The 20,250-nt window shown below is 34.3% G+C and overlaps 3 protein-coding genes and 1 long non-coding RNA gene across 4 annotated transcripts; 2 read left to right on the forward strand and 2 right to left on the reverse strand.

The window, feature by feature from the left end:
• The first annotated feature begins 3,916 nt into the window (after positions 1-3,916).
• LOC148212149 (HSP20-like chaperones superfamily protein) lies at positions 3,917-4,799 on the forward strand. The gene has a single exon (XM_088122063.1). The coding sequence runs from the start codon at positions 4,097-4,099 to the stop codon at positions 4,547-4,549; it is 453 nt and encodes a 150-aa protein (XP_087978189.1). The 5' UTR covers positions 3,917-4,096; the 3' UTR covers positions 4,550-4,799.
• On the reverse strand, positions 4,771-8,460 carry LOC111024521 (UDP-glucose iridoid glucosyltransferase). Its single transcript, XM_022302219.2, has 2 exons — positions 7,703-8,460; positions 4,771-5,763 (listed from the first exon to the last, which is right to left on the reverse strand). The coding sequence occupies exons 1-2, from the start codon at positions 8,319-8,321 to the stop codon at positions 4,877-4,879; spliced, it is 1,506 nt and encodes a 501-aa protein (XP_022157911.1). The 5' UTR covers positions 8,322-8,460; the 3' UTR covers positions 4,771-4,876.
• Positions 8,461-9,996: 1,536 nt separating this feature from the next.
• LOC111024517 (uncharacterized) lies at positions 9,997-11,884 on the forward strand. The gene is made up of 3 exons (XR_002603348.2): positions 9,997-10,176; positions 10,853-10,893; positions 11,563-11,884. It is a non-coding gene; the product is annotated as an uncharacterized LOC111024517 (long non-coding RNA).
• A 3,394-nt stretch (positions 11,885-15,278) lies between these two features.
• On the reverse strand, positions 15,279-18,156 carry LOC111024512 (UDP-glucose iridoid glucosyltransferase). Its single transcript, XM_022302212.2, has 2 exons — positions 17,638-18,156; positions 15,279-16,347 (listed from the first exon to the last, which is right to left on the reverse strand). Exons 1-2 carry the CDS (start codon positions 18,122-18,124, stop codon positions 15,452-15,454), a joined length of 1,383 nt encoding a protein of 460 aa, XP_022157904.1. The 5' UTR covers positions 18,125-18,156; the 3' UTR covers positions 15,279-15,451.
• Between the last annotated feature and the right edge of the window lie 2,094 nt (positions 18,157-20,250).

The raw sequence follows: 20,250 nt of genomic DNA on the forward strand, positions 1-20,250 counted from the left end.
TAAAATTCAATGCCTCTTTCACTCTCCTTCTCACACACTCTCCCTCTCTCCAAAATCCTGCACCTCTCTTTCTCCCTCCCCCTCTTCCTCTATCTCCACCAGTCATCAAGAGTGAGCGACAGCGAGCGAGACTGACCAAGAGTGAGATCGTGACTATGAGCGAGAGTGAGAATTAAGGGTTGATCGAGAGCGAGAATCCATGGTTGATTGAGAGCGAGAACCAAAGTTAGCAAGAGGGAGAACCATAGTTTTTATTTTGCTTTTTAGCAAAAGTAAGAGTTAGAGTTGAGCGAGATTGATGGAGTTTTTTTCTCTTTCTTTTATTTTACTTTCACACGTAGTCTATCATTTTAAAAAAGTTAAATAATTAAAATTGGAGGAGAGATTGAGATTTTTTTTAAATGAAACAACTCTCAATCTCCCACAATCTTAATAATATTAGCTAATGCGAATCTTGCTGCTCGGAAACACCCAGTACTGACCATACTAAGAGACATGAAAGCGCAAGTAACAGTAGCTGGCGAAGTGGCGTTAAGCATCCCTAGCGGTGCGAAAATAGAGGTTGTGATGTATGAATGGAATTTAAATTTAAATTTAATCTAATTAAATTAAAATGACTTATTAAATTAGATGTGAAAGTAAAAGGAAAAATAATTATTTAATTTTTAAAATTGAATTAGATAAAAGAAAAAATCGAGATCGAAATAGTCCCAAGCAAAAAAAAAAAAAAAAATCTATATCCCATTGTTTCCTCAGGATTCAAGTGAGAACAAGAGTTAAATGAATGAAATTTAGGAGGGGGAGATTGAGGGAAAGATTCTACTTTTTAATTAAAATTAAATTAAATTATTTAATTTTTAAAAACTATAAAATACGTGTAAAATATAAATCCATCGATATCGCTGGTTCTCGCTCTTGTTCTCGTTCAACTTTGATGTTCTCGGATTCTCGCTCAAATCTGATTCTTGCTTTTTTTGTGATGTAGTGTAGCAGAAATTGCTTACTGCAAGTGTACGAGTCAAGTTTTAATATAGGTGGTAAGTAAATATCAATATCGTCCTCTAGATTGGATTTCTAGCTCAGTACCACATATATAATCATTCAATTTTATTTAAATAATCAAATCTAAATGAAAGAATAGAATCAAAGAAAATAAACCTACACTAAAATAAAGATAAAAACAATGGGGAGAAATGTCCTAGATAATCGATTTCACTTATTGAATCTATGAATCAATTAATCAATTACTCAAGATTGAACGAATTATTAATTCTATAGGCCAAGAACTCTCAAATCTCAACTGGCTCTCGCAAGTGTAAGCTAATTCTCCTTACCAATTAATAAACCAATATCTCTATCTAATTTCTATAACAAGTAAAAGCTTTATTGAACAAGTCTTCTAACAACCGCATCCCAGTTTTAACTCTAAACCACCCTTTCCGAACGTAAGATTTCAAGTCTAAAATCAATCAATCTATGGCTAGTAGATTAAAGACATTAAGCATAGAGAAGCATAAATAAAACATTGATAAACATTCAATCAAGAGAACTAAACAATCAATCCATAAAGTCGAATGACTCCATCAATCCTTAAGATAAGAGGTTTAGCTTCTCAAATTCAATGTAAAACAATAAAATCACAATGAGAAGTTGATAACAAAACTAGAAGAATCAAGGGAAAGGAGAAGAAATTAAGTTCGTCGTGTCAATCGTCCGTCCCCGAAGCGACCTCCACGATCCCGAGCCTTGAAAATCTCTTTTCTAAGCTCTCCAATGGTCTCCTTGCCCTCCAAATTGGCCAAAAGGCTAAATTGGTAAAAAACCTCTCTAAAAATCTATCGCGGCAGCGCCGTAGCGCTATACACTGGGTCATGACACTATACTATTAAAAAACGTGAAATTAAAGCTTTGGAGCGTCGCGACGCTCTGAGGCAGCGCTATGGCGCTGTCTCCTCGGGTTGCTGGCTTCAAATTTTGTTGTTATTCATCCTTAGTCATTTTGACTCCAATTTTTCTCTCAATGATCAATTATGTCTCATTTCCTCCCAATACTTCATTCCGCAAAATATATATCTTATGTCTATGGTGAAGAAACAAAAACTAACCAATAATTTTAATATAAATCCCATGAAAGGTACGGTGTGCTATCGTGCCGCCATTTACTCAGAAAAAAAAAAGTAAAAGTCATAAGTCTGAGGAGGGAGGCGAGATAAAGGCCGAGTTCCGACAGCATTTGGGACATAGATTTAGAGACTAAGAAAGGGCTTGGTGTGGCTCAGATGGAAGGTGGAGCGTCGTCATTGGAGTAGATGAGCGATGGAACGTGAGCGAAGATGCTTTAAAGAAGCAAGGACTTCATTAACACTTAAAACGAGAGACATCCTACGAAAAATGTGAGTTTTCTTTTAACCCTTCCCCCTAAAAAAATCCTCCCTCCCCCTCTAAAATTATCTCTCTCTCCTCTAATCTCTTCTCCCTCTTTCTTTGCCGTTCTTTTTTCCCTTTTTTTTTGCTATTTGTTTTTTGCATTTTTTTTTAAATAATGCTTGAAAGTATTTAAAAAATATGACACTTGTCAAACTATTTACCAAAATAATGCTTTAGAAATAGCAGATCGTTTCTTGTGGAGTGGCAAGGTCGTCTCTTCAAGACACGATCAGTTAACGTGGCGCTTTTCTTTTTTTTTTTTTTTTTAAATTACTCAACATGTCGTCTCTTCAAGAGACGACCAATTCTTCATGGGCGCCACCTGGTGCCTTGGTCGTCTCTTGAGAGACGACCTAAGTTAGGGTTTTATTTTAAAACCCCTAACATATCTGCCCCACCACCGCTCCAACCTTCTCTCCCCCAAATTGCCGCCAACATCTCTCCGTCCAGTCGCTGCCGCCGATCACCGCTCCGTCCAGTCGTCGCCGCCGATCACTGCTCCGTCCAGCCGCCATCGCCTTTGGTAAGTAAATGATGAGATGTTCTTTTAAATATAAATAAATATAGCAATTAATAAAGCAAAAAAAAAACATGTTGGTTATTAAAAAAATAAAACCTCAAGAGACGACATGTTAGGTTATTAAAAAAAAAAGCAAAAACGACACGTCTCTTCATTAATTTAAAAAAAAAATAGTTGGTCGTCTCTTAAGAGACGACTAGCTTATGACAGTTCATAGGTCGCTCTTCAAGAGACACCTATGAATTTCAAAGCATTATTCCCGTAATTAGTTTGAAATTTGGCATATTTTGATAAATAGTTTTAAAATTAACACTATTAAAACAAAATCCTTTGTTTTTTGGTCTGTGTTTTTTTTTATTTTCGTTTTTTTCAACTATTTATTTTTCCAGTGGTGCTTTGTTGTTATATATATTTTTTCATTTGTTTTTTTTCTTTATTAGTTATTTGTTCTTTTAATTTTGACAAAAACTCAATTTTTTTTCTACCGAGCAACAAATTAATTCTACTTCAAAAACTTAAAATAAAATTTTAGAACTAGAAAGTTGAAGAGTTGAAGCTTTTCTTTAAAAAAAAAAATTGTTTAGAATTATTTTTTAACAATTTGACTTGATAAAAATAAATTAACTACCAATTAAAATTAATGATTGAGAGTTGATTTTAATTAATTTTAAAACAAATATGACACCATTACCTCAACAATAAATATATTAATCATTTATTCTATAAAATTCTATTAACATTTATCTTTGATTCTGACTATATTTTTTAAATCTTCAATCAAACAACGGTTAAAGAGGAGGGAAGATGAGGAAAATAACGAAGACGGAGGAAGAGAGAGAAAAAGAAAAAAAAAAAAAACAAAAGAAACGAGGGCAATTTGTAATTTTACACAAAAATGACATCAGCAACCGATTAGAAAATTTGTATTTTAAAAAGATGACCAAAAATCAAATGTGACATAGAAAAAAGTTAGTTATTCGGCGAAAAACCCATTTTTCGTCCTTATCCGTGCTACAAAAATTGTCTTGGAAAGTCCTAGAAGCTCACCGAGTGCTCCTTCGTTCTTGAATCCGTCTCTTTATCTTACATCTCCACTCCCCTTTCCAATTCAATCGCATCCTCACCGCAGCTTTCAGATTCCCGCCGACGATGTCGATCGTTCCAACCGGCGGCCGAGACGGCCGAATTTCCAACACTTCCTCTTCAAACAGCTCGAATCGCTTCCCAAATTTCCCTTTCCCTCTGGACCTGTGGCAAGATTTCGCTTTCCCTTCCTCAATCTCCGGCGCCTTCCCGGACCTCGCCTGGGGAGGCTCCGTCAACACACGCCTCGACTGGACGGAGACGCCGCATGCTCACGTCCTCAGGGCCGCCCTCCCCGGCTTCGACGGAGAAGACGTTCTCGTCGAGCTTCAGGACGATCGGATGCTCCAGATCAGCGCGGAGAGCGGCGGCTTCGTGAGTAGATTCAAGATTCCGGAGAGCGGGAAAATCGAGGAATTGAGTGCGTTCATGGATTACGGAATTCTCACTGTGTTTGTTCCTAAAGAAGATGATCGGAGCAGGCGCAATGTCCAGGTGGTGGAGATCACCGGCGAGTAGACGGAGGTCGCGATTATACAAGTAAGAATCTCAGATTGAATGCTGTGTTTAGGACGAGAATCTGTCTGTCGTAAAATGATGATAGATATATCTTTTTGTTCTGAACTTTGAAGTCGGTTTTCGCTCACCATGTGTTTGATAAGATACCTCTGTGGTTCTGTGGTTCTGTAATCTTCTGTTCTCCAAGCTATCTTTGAATGCAAACAGTTCTAACAAGTATGTTAATAAATATGCTTTAAATTTTAGCTTATTAGATGAAAGAACTGTTCTACAATTCTACCCAGTTCAAAGGTACACAAAGAACTGAAAAACTACTTGCTTGCATGATCAAAATGTGGTTAATAAACTGACAAAGTCTTTTAAGTAACTGTGTGAGGAGCAGGAATGTTGTTCCTTGACATGGGCTTCAATTTGCTCCTTGAAATGCTTGGCTCTCTCTCTCATCTCTCTGCCTTCTTCTTCCACCATTAGTCTTCTAATCCCACTTTCAATCCCTGCTCTCTCCAACCCATTTTCCAACTCAAGCCCCACCCTCCAAACATGGCTCAGATACCTTGCATTCACTTTCTGGTCCCCAAAACATGGACTGCACAGCATTGGAACTCCCTCACTCAAACTCTCCATGCTTGAATTCCACCCACAATGGCTCCAAAATCCCCCAACACCCCTATGTGCCAACACTTGTTTCTGAGGAGCCCATTTCACAATGCATCCTCTCCCTCCAACCGCCCACCCAAAACCCTTCGGCAATGCCTCGGTCCACTCCGAGCCGTGCACCGAGCCCGGCTGCACCACCCACAAGAACGGTTGCTGGCTGTTGGCCAACCCCCAGGCCATTTCTACCAACTGCTTCTCACTCAGTGAAGCTATGCTTCCAATGGCTACGTAGACGACGGAGCCGTTGGCTTGCTGGTCGAGCCACGACAGGCATTCCGGGTCCTCTTTGAGCATGCTGGTTGGTGTTGAGGCCATTATGTGTAAAGGGCCGATTGGGAAGACGGGGACCATGGATTTACTTTTGATTTCGGCCATAGTCGATTTCTCGAGCCATTCCATTGTGTTCCAAATGACGGCTTTGGCTCGGGTGGGTGTTTCGATATTGTACATCTTTTTAACCAGTATTGAGTATTTGGTGAAGCTTGCTGTTAACGAAAATGGCAGATCTTTGAATCTCAGGGGATGCAGTTCCGGAACTGGATCCTGTAACATAGATTCTGTGATCTGGAATTAGAATTTTCCCATCCCTCTTATTTTCAAAGATAGGTTTATTTGACAAGGAGTGAATTGCCTTGAGGGGCGAACAAGAATTGTGATAAGATTATCAATTTTTAAAAAGGAGAGACATTTTTATTTTATTTTTACTTGAGAGAAAAAATTTGTGTTTTTACCTTTCTGACTCGAGTCCAAATGAATTTCTCACTGGTAGCGAAGACAAGATTTGGGTCTAGAATAGCAGCGAGGTATTTTATTTTTTTCTTACTGTTTGACGTGAATCCCTCTCGCCATTTCTCGTCTCTCTCTTTTGTCTTTCCCTCCCACTCTTCTCCCTTTCTTGGCAATTTTCTTCCAATTTTTTCCCTTCATGTTCTTCTTCTATTTCTCTCGCTTCCTTTCCCCTCTTCATCTCTCTTATCTCACTCCTTCAAGACACCCTCTCTCCAGCATGCACCAAAAACCGACCAACGCCGATCAACTAAACCAAAACCGACCAACACCGATCAACTAAACCATGAATGGTCGGTTGGTACAAAACTTAAAAATCTTAAGTTTTCAACCGATCAGTTTTTGGTGCTAGCTTTGTGCCAAAACCAATTCAACAGATGTTTACCCCTATTCTAGTTATGGATTATTTTGGTTCTTAAAAGATCTTTTTTGGTCTCCAGATTTTCAGCTTGTTTTATTTTAGTTATTAAACTTAAAAATAAAAAAATATATATTTGGTTTCTTACTGGTTAAAACTAATCATGTATTTGTCACCATTAAATAGTTGAATATTTGACAACTAAGAGAGAAAAATGTAAACTATATATATATAGTATTAATTCGTTAAAACAAAAATTAAAGTGAGGATTAAAATAATTGATTTTTTAAAGGTAGAAACTAAAATAGATCTTTTAAAAATTCGTAGAAAATTGGTGAGATTAAAATAATTAATTTTTTAAAGGTAAAAGCTAAAATAGATATTTTAAAAATTCTTAGAAATATTAAAAATTTTCTAAAAAGTGAACAACGCACCTCCCAAAGGAGAGAAATTTTTATTTTATTTTTTCTTGAGGAAAAAAATTGTCATTTTACCTTTTTTTCACTCTGAGTCAAAATGGGTCAATTTGATTCTTAAATTCACTGTCATTGACTCTAGGCTTGAATAAGTGTTGAAACTAAAATATCTTAATAACTAAATTACATAGTTATTTACAAATATTAAATAAAGTTTAATTAACAAAGAGCTCAAAATTAAAGCATAAAAATGCCCCAAACAAACCGTGCAAATTGCTAAATCAGGTAGGTGAAAAACATTTTCCAAACATGGGTATTTAAGACGACTTACTACCTAAGGATGAACAAATAAATTCGAAAAATCGATCAAATCGATAGTAGATGTTTGAACAAATAAATTCGAAAAATAGATTGAATTGATATCAGTTGGTTCAGATCTATTAGATATCCACTAAAAGAATTAAATTTACGAAATCCATCCGTTTAAGTTTATCTCTCAATCCTTTAAGCCACTCTCTCTCTAGAGTGCACCAAAAATCGACTAACACCGATCAACCAAACCAATGGAAGATCGGTTGGTTCTCAGAGAATCTTTAGTTTTTAGCCGATCGGTTTTTAGTGCTAGTTTTTGAGTCAAAACCGACATTGACAAAAATGTTCACTCCTATTACTACCTAAGAAATAATTCTGGTGACAAGAATACTCATAGTTATTAACTTATTCATCATTTTGGTTCTTGAAGGGTCTATTTTGATATCTAGACTTTCAAATGGTTTTATTTCGATTATTAAACTTTGAAGAAAAAAAATTGGCTCCTTACGATCCTCAGACAGGTCTTTCTTTTTTTTTCTTATAAAATAAAAGTAACTATTTTTATTCTTCCAAAATTATTTTATTTTTACCATTTAAAATATTGTTAGAAAGTGGAGAACGCACCATTCAAAGGAAAGAAGGCTTGTTGGTTGAGGCGAAGAAGAGCCATCCGAGCGAAGGAAGCCGCAGCAGAGGTAGTTCGCAACACGGCGCTCCTCACCTTCAGCCCGCTCGCGATTTCTTCACAGAAGAACATCAGTTCATCGTGGATCACACACACGACTTCACCGGAATCCTCCTCCTCCGCCGCCGCTCCTTCTCCGGCGATCAGTAACTTCAGCATCTGTTCTTCGAAACTCGCTCTGCAATTAACATTGAGATCGAGGAGCACCGCGATCAGATCCGCCGGAATGGCCTCGTGTTTCGGCGTTCCGTCCTCCAAGAAAACGAATCGGAAATCGGGATGTTTCGAAGGATCCGGCGAGTTGAAGCGCGTGTGAGCGACGGTGATGTAGAAGCCGGCGGCGTGGAGGAGAGCGCCGAGTTGAAGCATCGGAGTTATGTGGCCTTGGTACGGACATGGAACCAGGACCAGACGGCGTCGTTTTGGGCGCCTCTGCCTCTCCATTTTTGGAAAGGAAGAGAACTCAAGAAGGTGGGATTTTGGGAATGGGAACGACATCAATCGTTGAAATACGGCCCTCTCCTCTTCTGAAGTTACCAATTTACCCTTTCTCTTCATGTGCTTGCTTTCAGTTTCTGCGATTCAAGATCTGTTTGCTGCCAAAACTTCTTATTTTATTAGCTAAATTACACAAAAAAAAAAAAAACCTAAACCTTGCCTTTGTCATGCCTCTTGAAAGTTTCAATACGATTTTTTATAAATGTTTTAAATAAACGTCATTTAATATTTTGAATGAAAAGTTGACGTGCCTAAATTTTGAACGATGTGACAATTAACGTCTTAATTCTCTACCTTAATCTCTATTCTAAACACTCCTTTCACATTTTCTCTCTTTTTAGATTTAATCCAGATAAGTTTCTACGATAGTTGTCATGGAATTCGAATTCAAATATAAACGGGATATTTGCTCGAAAGGTATTTCTCAAACCTTTATGAAAAATTAATGGTAATATTGAAACCTCACTCAATTTACAGAACTACAAGATTTTTCAGAATTTTATTTCAGTTTTTGGAATTTAACAAAAATTTCAAATCAATTTTTATATAGTTAAAAATTAAATAAAGAAATGGTAATTAAAAAAAAAGCTTTTTTTTCTAATAAAAGAGCAAAATTGTATCAAATGAGATTTTGATTTTATTGTTTCTTGTTCATTCTCTCCGAGTTGGCGAAGTATATTTTATCATTTCTTTACTTATCAAATTCACAATAAAATTAAAAAGTAAAAGTTAAAAATATCATAATAATTTAAAAATCGTTAACAAAAAATTGATCTATTTTTGAATTACTGTTTTATTAATATATTTGAACATGTCACCACATGCTACTAGCTAGATATACACATATACTCATTCTATACCTGTTGGGATTATGGAGCCAAAACAGGAAATCCATATCGTATGAAGAAAAGGATTTTTCAACACTATTACCCATTCCTATCGGGAGTAGGATATTGTTGTCTTATAAGGATTACAATATTATTTTCCTATAAGAATTATGATATTTGGCCTAAGGTTTCATTTGTATAGAATCCAAATAAAAGAGACTTTAGTGGTTGTGGGTAGTGTTGAAAAGGATTCTTGGGTTTAGTGAGTGTTTTTCATTCCTGTACCTAAGTATAGTGTCTTATAATACATAGAAGCTAAATGGCTTTGTTGGGACCTCTAGGGAATGTTTTTTTGGGAAGAGTTTTGTATTCTAATCCTTAAATTATTAGTGAATTATCCACATCTGAGTGGAAGACTGGACGTAGCCTTTCGTGGTGAACCAGTATAATTTGCTGTGTCGTTATTCTTATGCTTTTACAGTTTTCTTCATATTTTCATATATTTTGGTTGTGTTTGGATATTTCTGTGGAAGGGAAAATTATTCAGGATCTTCAATTTCCCCAAATTACCCACCCACACAAAATTCAACCCATAGATCTACCAATCTAGTTCTTCTTGTACAAAAAAAAAAAGAAAAAGAAAAAGAAAAAAAAAAGAAAAAGAAAAAAAATCTAGTTCTTCCAAATGATATATACCTAAGTTGCATGCCCACGTGTTTAGTATTGTAAGGACATGATCGTCATTTAGTGTATAGGAAGGGAGAAGAACACAAAAAAAGAAAGAGAAAATTTGAATTTTAGTTTGGAAGGGTATTTTAGTCATTTAAAAAAACTGTGAAGGTGACACGTGTGTGACATGTGTTTAAAAGAAAAGAAAAAAGAAAAGAAAAAAGAAAAAGAACGAAGAAAAGAAAAGAAAGAGGGAAAGAAAAGAAAGTGAAGGAAAAAAGAATGAAGAATGGTTTGAAGAGAACAGAGGAGGGGTGAGACCCGGTCGCTAGGGTATCTAAAAAAAAGGGAAGAAGAAGAAGGTTGGTATTTTTGAAGCCGAACTTAAGAACCTCAACTATGGAAAACAGCAAAGCTTGGTAAGGAAATCTATTCTTTGGAATATTTGAGAATGAGTAGAAATTGAAGAGTAATTTTGTGGTTGTATATATTATGTTTAAGAACCCATATGAAAGAGTTAAAGAAAATAGATTTTCATTTCCTTAATTGATTTTATAGATAAGGTAAGTTTTGTTGATGAGTTTAGGAGGTTAAATAAGAAATTGTGGGGTAATTAGATAGAAGGAAGAGGAGTGTGCTTGCTTGGGATTTTCATGGAACGCATTAATGGTGTAAATGTTAAAGAAATTGGAGGAAAAGGGTTCTTGGTGGAGGGAAAAAAAAAGAAAACAGAGAAGGAGTGAGAAAGAAAAGAAGAAGAACTCGTGGGTTTGGTTGGAGAAGAGAGAAGGAAAACAAGAAGTGAATAGTTGTTGATGAGAGAGAAAGAAATTATGGATTAAAATAGAGAAGATATAATCAAACTAAAAAACAAAAAGGAGAAATCACGTTAGAAGATGGAAGGAAGAGAAATTGATTGGTAACTTGTGGGACTCACACTTGTAAGGTTGTAAGAAAGAGAAGTAGTGAGTTTTTAATGAAGAGAGAATGGGGAATTTGGATAATTTGTTTTGTTTGAATATATTGTGATTAAAGTTTGGAATTAGTTTATGTTGGAATTAAGTGAAATAATTTGGTATTAAATCGATATTTCAGGTTGAGCAGAAATTGGAGCAAAGGAACGACTGAGTTGATTTGTGAGTGGTTACTTTACTAAATGTTTTAGATATTATTATTGAAATTTGTGAGTGATTTATTTTAGAAATGTTTTTAGAATATATTAGGATAGAATTTCAAGAAAGTATATGTCTTGTATGTTTTAGCATTTCTACTAAGAATGAAAGAAAATGTGTTAGAAAGAATTATTTTAGAAATGTTTATTGAGAAATGTTTTATGATTTAGAGAAATGTTAGAGAAAAGTTATGGAAGGTTATTTAGAAAGAGATTTCAGAAAATGATTCTAGAATTTCATGAAATGTTCTTAGAAAGAAATATTTTAGAAATGATTTGAGAAAGTTAGAAAAGTTCTTAGAAAGAATAAAGAAGAATTTTAGAACAGTTTATGAGAATAGTTTTCAAACCACCATGTTATTGTATCCAGGTGATTACCCGTATGCTATGTGAATGTGTTTCTATAGTATACCCAGAAATAGAAGGTCTTTGGGACCATTTGACTCCACGTGTTGAGAGAATTGTTCTACTATGTGTACTGAGATTACTCTATGCTAGGAAACTAGAATTATTCTGCTGTGTGTATTAAGATTACTCTACGCCAGTAGACCATAATAGAATATGGATACATGCGTGGTGTTCAGTTTTATCTATCTGTTTTAAGTTTGAAAAAATAATGTTTTATATGTTTTAGAATGTGTTTTAGAACGGGTTGAGAAGTTGGCGTAACTAGGTCGCAGGAGATGCAGGGGAATGCCGGGGCGATTAGGGCTAAATCCGGATTCTGAATCCTGGTCCAAATCCTGGACTTGGGAGTGATCTTTTCGATTTGCCTGGAAAGAAATTGTTGTTACAAGTTTGATTTTGAGAAGTTTACTAAGTTTTATGAAAGGTACAACGTTGCTCCAGTTTTACTCAAGTTTTATGGAATTTAAATGAGAATGTTTATTACTTCAGTTTATGAAGTTTGTTTTAAGAGCTGAATTTCAGTTGTTTATGAAAGAAAGTTGACGAAATTATTTTCTTATTAACTTACTACTCACTGAGCTTCCAGCTCACTGTTTATGTTTTACTTGTTTATGTTTTACTTTTCCCCCAAGTTGGGTATCTGACTTTCTGAGTTTTAAGGAGATAGTAGTTCAAATTCTAGTTCAGATTCTGCCACCCAAGATAGTTCAAAAAATGCATATCCTTCTGTATGTAATTTAGTTGGTTTGTAAGAAATTATATCTCTACCCTGTTGATAGAATGTATTGAATGGATGTAAGAAGGGTTGTTCTGTTAAGATTATTATTTTATTGTACATCCATTCGGAGTTGTTAGTCAAATATCAGGTTAAAGTTAAGAAAAAAGTTGACCATGGACTTCGTAGCTAGTCGGGGTCTGTGGTCGGTGCGACTCGTTCTAGACTAGTAGGTGTTTTGGGACGGGTTGTGTCAAGTATATGTTAGCAAAACAAAAATTTAATAGTATATCAACTTTCTGTTAACAAAATTTAATATATTTTTTCTATGGTTTGAATTAATTAAATGTAACGACCCGTATTTTCTAATATAATCATTCTAATAATAATGTGGAAGCGTTGATAGTTAAAACACTAAATCAAAGGAAAACTTTTTTTTTAAATTTTAAAGCCACGACAAAAGATTAGGACCATTCCATTTTTGAAACAGAAACCACTATAACAAAAATTAAAGAACTATACTAAGTTCTCATAATTTAAGTGCTTATAATCTAACCAACAAAAAATACTATAAAAGACAAAATTTCCAACCCCTCGTGCAATTCCTCATTAATAGGGATGGTAAAAAAAAACCCGCAGGACTCGATCCTTGCGGGTACCCGATCCGATCGGGTCGGGAATAATCCCCAGTTTGATGGGGATGAGGTCAAATCGGGGTCTCCTGTGGGGACGAGGGAAGGTCTCCCCACCCCGTCTCCATCCCGGATTTCGCCTCGTTTAATATTTTTATTAATTTTTTATTTTTATATATAATAACATTAATATATATTAATTTTAATAAATACTTTTTAATATTTTTTTTAAAAAGTTCAAGCCCAATGCTGATTTAGCCATTTTTTCTTTTGCTTTTAACAGTCATAGAATAAAATATATATATATATATTTAATGGGGAACATCCCCGATCGGGAATCCTCGCCCCGTCCCCGCCCCCAAAATTTCGGAGACGGGGCGGGCATGGGGGAAATTTCCCCAACGGGACGGGATGGGGCTGTTGCCATCCCTACTAATTCACTATCTGAACAGTTACTCAAACCTTTATTTGAAAAACATTTAAAAAAAACAAAAATGAGTACAAAAATACTCAATAAGTAATTTCCATATCAAACATTTAAAATCATTTTTGCTTCAAAACAAACGTAAATGAAATACAAACAAAACGAAGTTACGAAAGTCCTTATAAGACAAACAGTAAAATCTTAAATAAACCAAATCGTTCAAACATTCAAAACAAACTTTCTTTTGTTGGTACTTTCAAAATGAGAGTGGGAATATGCATTATTTTGGTAGCCTAAAGAACATATGTGGTTACCTGTCTACCAATCAATCATTCAAAAGCTTCAATTAGAGTTGTAGAACTAATATCAACCATAACAATTAAAATGATTACTTAAGTGTGAGACCACGTGAGTGAATAACACACATGAATATTCATTATCAAGGAATGTCAAACTACAAAAGTGTCTTCCCACGACAGAAATCTATCAATTCCAAATTAGATTACTACTTCAAATAAGCAAACATTCTCAAAACAAAAATGACATATTTGTGTAGACTTATCGAATCAATCAAAATACTTCAAAAAAATATGCAAAACAAATACATACTTTCGTAGTAAATCAATTCAAAACATTTAACTGATTTCAAAGAACTTTATCAAATCATACAAAATACAATTTAAATACTTATCAATTTCCAAAATACTTATCAAAATCATAATAAAACTTCAATTTCATAAACAATATATCAACTTCAAACCTGCCTATCAAATCCAAAATAAATCTTTAGTCTTGGAAGGAAATATTACTTACAAAATTTTCAGAAAGGATAACGACAAATTATTTACCTCTATTGAAAATCCCACAATTCTAAGTAACTTCTTACTAGAATACTTAGCATTTTTAGAAGCTTAGAATACAATCCATATCCAAAATCAAATCTAAAATCCTATATAAGGATTTAAAATCCATCTTATCTACCCAATTTTCCCATTCAAAACACTTTTTTACATAAAACAATTAGAAAAATATGGATTTAAGACTACAAAACTAGATCTAAAAAACAAGGTTAGAATACCTTAAAATAAAAAATAACACACTTTAAAGTACAAAATCGATAATAATCATTACGGAGTAAATTTATAAAAAGTTTCTCAACAAAACTGCATATAAAACCTTCAAGACTATTAAAAATTTGGTGATTCGGTGATTTTAAATGAAAATTTTCAACAAACAATTAACAATTTAGTGATTTTTTTTTACAGAAAAATCAAATTTGAAAAATGTATAAAAAAAGTCTTTAAAACTTGGTAGAAACATATATCATCTCCATGTAAAAATCAAAACAATAAACCATATTTTGAGGGGATACACATGGTAAACTTTTTGGCAAAAAAGTCGAAATAACCCAAAAATAGTTTCATAAACAAAAAGATTAATACTAAAAATTATGGAAAATCTTTGAGGCAAAAAATCTTTAAAATCTTTTGCTTTTATTGAAAAAGAAGAAAAACAAAGACCACAAAATAATAGGAAAAAAAACTTACCCACTTTGAGAGAAAGTACCAAAAAGTTTCCTTCTTCTTATCTCTTTTTATTTTTCATAGAAAACTAGGTCTAGTCGGTGAGAGAAATATTAATCTAAAACTAGGATTTAAAAGCTTTTAAAACAAACTACTAGGACCTTTTAAGAAAAAGGTAACACCAAGATAAAAGATAAAAGATTTACCTTTAACCATTTTTTTTTAAACTAGAAACAAATTATCTTTTAAAAATAATTTCTAAAACAAAAATATTTATCTTTAAGAAATAAAATAAAACAACATAAAAAGTTATGTAAATTATTTTTTCCATTGTTATATTTAAAATATTGAATACATTATCAACCTGAGTATGGATCTTTATAACTAATGCCTGTTACCTGGGTTGAAAAACACAATGACTAACGCAGGGCTCGAACTTGGTACTTGAAAGATCACCCCATTTACTACTACGTCATACCCAGAAAAGTTTTAAGGATCATTATGTTTCATAATTTATACATTAGAAAACAAAAAATATAATAATGGATCATCAAGGATATATTATTGTTTATTTTTATAATAAAAAAAGTTAGAACAAGACACTAAGTTTTAAAGTATATTAAAGGATATTAAAAGCAAGATGTCCTATATTCAAATATTTGTAATTTTTTTTCTCTCCATTTGATATTAATAATCACTGTTTACTAATCAAAACGAGCATAACTCAGTGGTAATTGACATATACCTCCAACCAAAAGGTTGTGAGTTCGATCGAGTCCCCTCCCCAACATGTTGTATTAAAAAAGACCAATTATATTGACCTAAAACAAAGACATTAACAAATCCACAAGCTCTTTCAAGTTACAAGAGGAAGACCCATCCTCCCTCAAACTATCTTCAATTCTCACTTTCAAATCCATGGCTCTTTCCCTCATCTTCTTTCCCTCTTCTTCCACCATCATTCTTATAATAACTCTTTCTACTTTCTTCCTCTCCAACCCATCTTCCAAAGTCAAGCCCGTCTTCCACACACAACTAATATACCTCGCATTCACCCTTTGATCTCCTGAATACGGCCTACACAACATTGGAACGCCTTCACTTAAGCTCTCAAGTGTCGAGTTCCACCCACAGTGGCTCCAGAACCCACCAACAGCTTCGTGGGCAAGCACTTCCTTTTGGGGAGCCCATTCCACAATGCACCCTCTATCTCTAACCTTCTCTTGAAACCCTTTTGGCATGGATCCAACCCCATTTGAGCCTCGAACACACCCTGGTCGAATAACCCACAAGAACGGTTGCCCGCTATCGACCAATCCCCAAGCCATTTCCTCTAGCTCTTGTTGAGTCAACAGGGCTAGGCTGCCCAAGCTGACATAGATGACTGAGTTGGGAGGTTGTTTGTCAAGCCATGACAGGCAAGTGGGGTCTTCTTGGAGCAAACTTGAAGAGGCAGGGGTTGAAGTTGAAGTTGAGGCAATCTTGTGAATTGGTGCAATTGTGAAGATGGGGATTTTGCAAAGTTTTGTGTGGATTTGGGTGAGTTCATTTGGTTCAAGCCATGGCATAGTGTTCCATATCACAGCTGAAGCTGTGGTTATGGTGTACATTTTGAGAATTAGTTGTTTCAATTTGAAGACATCTGCAGTGGCTGAGAGTGGCAAGTCTTTGAATCTCAAAGGATACAGATCTGGTATATCATCCTCCAAGAAAGATCCTGTTCATTAATGAAAATTTGAGTGTAAACTTGTTAGTTCGTTTATGATTATTCTAGCCAGAACTAAAATGATTATTTGTTAAAGTTTAAGAAATAGAATATAGGTTTGAAAATATTTAAAGACTTATAAAATAACTCTAAGGACTTAAATAGTTATTTTATTATTATCATTTTTAATTTGAGGGAGTAACAAAATATTTTAGCCATTTTTCTTTTAAGAGAGAGTTTAAGTATAATCTATAACCTTTTATAAAATAATCATTCTGATTCTTATAAACTTTCAAAAAGACCATTCTAACCTATGAGCTTTAAAAATGTAACTATTCTAAGTACTACTATTATTTTGTAACATAGTATCTTATCTCTCCACAAAATAATTAAATCTGTAACCGATTTGAACATAGCTCAACTGATTAAGATACCTATCTCCGATAAAAAGATTAGCAGTTCAAATTCTCACTCCTACCATGTTGCATTAAAAAAAAACACCAAATAATACATGTTTACGTGACATGACTAAAGCGAATGTTATCTATTTGTGTTAAAAGCAAAATGAGGATAAGATCCAAAGATTTGTTCTTTCAAAAGTTTGTGGAGACTAAAATATACAATTCAATATTTCACGAACTAAAATAAACTAAATTTAAAATTTACTAATCTACAAAGTGAAACTTTTTAAAATTATATGGACGGAATTGAAATTTTCCAAAACTGGGTATTTTTTGGAATAAGGATATAATTTCTGAATATTAACCTATAATGAGTTAATGGTTCTGCTTTTAAATTAATAACAATTTAGTCTTTGAACTTTCATCCTTATAGTTTCAAATTTGTAACAACTATTTAATTAGCATTTTCGTGAAAAATCTCTTCAAAATTAAGTGTCAATTCTTATTGAGGTTTAACCAAGATCGACAGGCCAAAATGATTCACAATTTAAGTTTATGATAGACATGAACTACTCCCCTCATTACCAATTAATTTTGAGATGAAACCATGAATCAGGAGACTTATTACATAACAACTTAATTATTATTTATAATTTATAAAAACATTTGTTACCTCATTCGTTTATTGATACACACACGTATACAAAACAATATTTTTCAAAATAGGGCCTACATTATTACAAATAGTAAACTACACAAATTAAATTGTTAAAGTTTAAAGACTAAATCGTTTATCAATCTAAATTAAATTGTTATTCTAAGAAAAATAGAAGAAAAAATTACAATATTTATTTTTTAGTTAAGATAAAACAACAAGGATAGCGTAGATTCACGATCATACCTTGATTTTGGGGAAGACGGTCCTGCGCGTGAAGCTGCAGAATCGCAAAGCGACTGAGGCACGTGGCTGCGCTCGTGGTCCGTAACACCACGCTCCTCACTCCAAAACGACTCGCCACCGCCTCACAAAAATACATGAGCTCATCGTGTATTATACACAAGACCGCACCGGACTCCGACTCCGAGTCCCCCGCCGTGGCCGCCAGCTCGGCCTCCAGGCTGGCTCTGCAGTTCTCGTTGAGGGCCAGCAGAACGGAGACCAGGTCCCAGGACGACACGTGGTCCGGGGAGAGGGCGTCGTTGAGGCGGAGGAAGGTGAACTGCGGGTGACGATGAGGGTGGAGAGAGTTGAGGAAGGTGTGGGCTATGGTTATGGAGAAGCCGCTCCGGTGGAGCACATCCGCCAGCTGGAGCATCGGGTTTATGTGGCCCTGGTACGGACATGGAACCAGCACTAAACGCGGCCGTTTCGCCCCTTGCTTCTCCATCTTCCCAAGTAGAGAGGGAGAGAGAAGGTGAGAAATGAGGGAGCTGCCGGCCCTTTTGTTCTGTATTCTGACAGTGACAAGGGACAGCCATGTACAATTGATTCCCATCACCCATTTCTTATTTCACAAATATGTTTTAACAATAGCAAAACGACGACTAACACAAGGACAATCGTCCACCCTTCCCAATTTTTTATAATTTCATTCTCACGGAGGCCAATTATATATATCACAACCACACGTCACTTGTCCGTATCAAAGATCCACCATCGCCATAACGATCACAAGAACCAAACGAATCTTTTGATTTGATTCAAAGTTTTAGATAGTTACAGGATCGACTAAACATATAAGCGACTGAGATCATCGCCTAAGACCCTCAATCTTAGAAGGCCAATATTTTTCATGGATTTTGTTCCTGTAATATTGAAAATACAAATTAATAATAAATATAATTCTCTTGAAAAAAAATCTTCAATTAAATATAAAAATCATAATCCGTTGTATAAATTTGTCTCGATTTTAATTTTTAATTTTTTGGGAAGAAAATGGGACTAAAGTCCATCAAACTAAGAAAAAATAATAAGATAAAAGAAATGAGAACATGGAGGCCCCAATAAATACGCAATGAATAGGGGAAAAGAGGCTATTAGGAGGCTCTTCGCAGATATGTAAACTAAAGGAAGAAACACTGTTTGACTAGCAAGCCAATATGCATAAGAAACGGATTCACCATAAATTTGTCGGATACTAACACTCCATCCTAAAACAGGAGGTTCTCAATATTTAAAACCATAGACAAAAGAATTCTCAATTCTAATTTTACACCTTCAAAATTTGTTACTTTTATCTTTTTCTTCAAGTTTAAAACCTTTCAAACTTCGTTAAAAAAGAAACAAAAAACATTAACATAATCTTTCAAAACTCTCTCAAATTTTAGATACTCTGTATTATTTCTCCTTTAATTTATTTTTTTCACAATTAAATTTTTTCAAATTCTCTTAAGAAAAAAGACTTTACCATAAATATATCCGATAGTTTATACTAATTTTAACTTAATTATGTCAAACCAAATTGTTAGAATAGAAACCAAAGCTTCAAAGTTTATAATTTTAAGTTTTTCGTTCCATTTCTTTTACTTTTTTGAAAATGTATTTCATATTGTTCAATACATTAATATTTGAGATTTGTTTAGGTTTACTTACTTGTTTCAATATAGAATATTAACATGTCTATAAAAAAATATGAATATGGATATGAAAAGCTTAAGAAAATATAAAATATAAAACCTTATATTGAATATGAAAAATGTCCTACAAAAACGGATTGATCTGTAAAATGTTATCAATAATTTTTTTTAGTAGAAGTAAAAGTAATAAAAATGATAAAATAGTAGAAGAAATAATAGGTATAGATAAATCAAAACATAAACAAAAATGGTAGACAATAAAGCATCTAATCAAATAAAGTTCAACTGAAAAAAATAGTCATATTAAGGCCTCCGTTTCAAAATTTTGCCTAAGACAACATATCATCTGCAGACGTCCCTGGATAGTCGAAAGTGAAAGGCAACCCGAGCCATATTTCACCAAAAGCACCTGCAAGCGTGAAGGTGACAGGAACATTCTCCAAAAAGGTGCCGCTATTCTTGGACAGTCAGAGAGTCGTTGGAGCACTCTCGGGAGCTCATCTATATAAATAGAGACCTGTCTCTCACGTAAGGTATACACAAACAATATTCTCAGATTTGATTGGAAATCTGTCGTAGTGCCACAAAATAAAACATTAACTATATTATATATTAATAATAGCGTTTTATTAGTAAAATTATCAATTGGCCCAGTAGACTTGAAGACCCACATTCTTCCTCTCTGAGCGGGAAAGTTAGTCGAGGGTTAAATCCACTCCGCAAAAGATTAAATTTGATACTATCACGCTATTATGTCATATATAATATATGGAATTTTTCTTTTTCTTTTTTTTTGAAAAAAAACAACGTTGCTGTAAGTAAATGCGCGCCCAGATGACGACCAAATGCTGAAGTGGTATGGTCGTAGTGTCACGTCTGATTTTTTTTTTCTTTTAAAATCAAAATCGACGACCAAATCTGAAGTTGTATGGGCGTG

This window comes from Momordica charantia (assembly GCF_013281855.1).
Source record: "Momordica charantia cultivar OHB3-1 chromosome 3 unlocalized genomic scaffold, Mcharantia_2.0 BLBB01000003.1, whole genome shotgun sequence".
NCBI classification, from domain to species: Eukaryota; Viridiplantae; Streptophyta; class Magnoliopsida; order Cucurbitales; family Cucurbitaceae; genus Momordica; species Momordica charantia.

Coding starts and splice junctions, on each gene's coding strand:
- LOC148212149 (XM_088122063.1), top strand. CDS start 4,097: ATGTCGATCGTTCCAACCGGCGGCCGAGACGGCCGAATTTCCAACACT.
- LOC111024521 (XM_022302219.2), bottom strand. CDS start 8,321: ATGAAGAGAAAGGGTAAATTGGTAACTTCAGAAGAGGAGAGGGCCGTA. Junction 5,764..7,702: donor AGCCTTCTTTCCTTTGAATG/GTGCGTTCTCCA, acceptor TCCAGATCACAG/AATCTATGTTACAGGATCCA.
- LOC111024512 (XM_022302212.2), bottom strand. CDS start 18,124: ATGGAGAAGCAAGGGGCGAAACGGCCGCGTTTAGTGCTGGTTCCATGT. Junction 16,348..17,637: donor CCGTCTTCCCCAAAATCAAG/GTATGATCGTGA, acceptor ATTAATGAACAG/GATCTTTCTTGGAGGATGAT.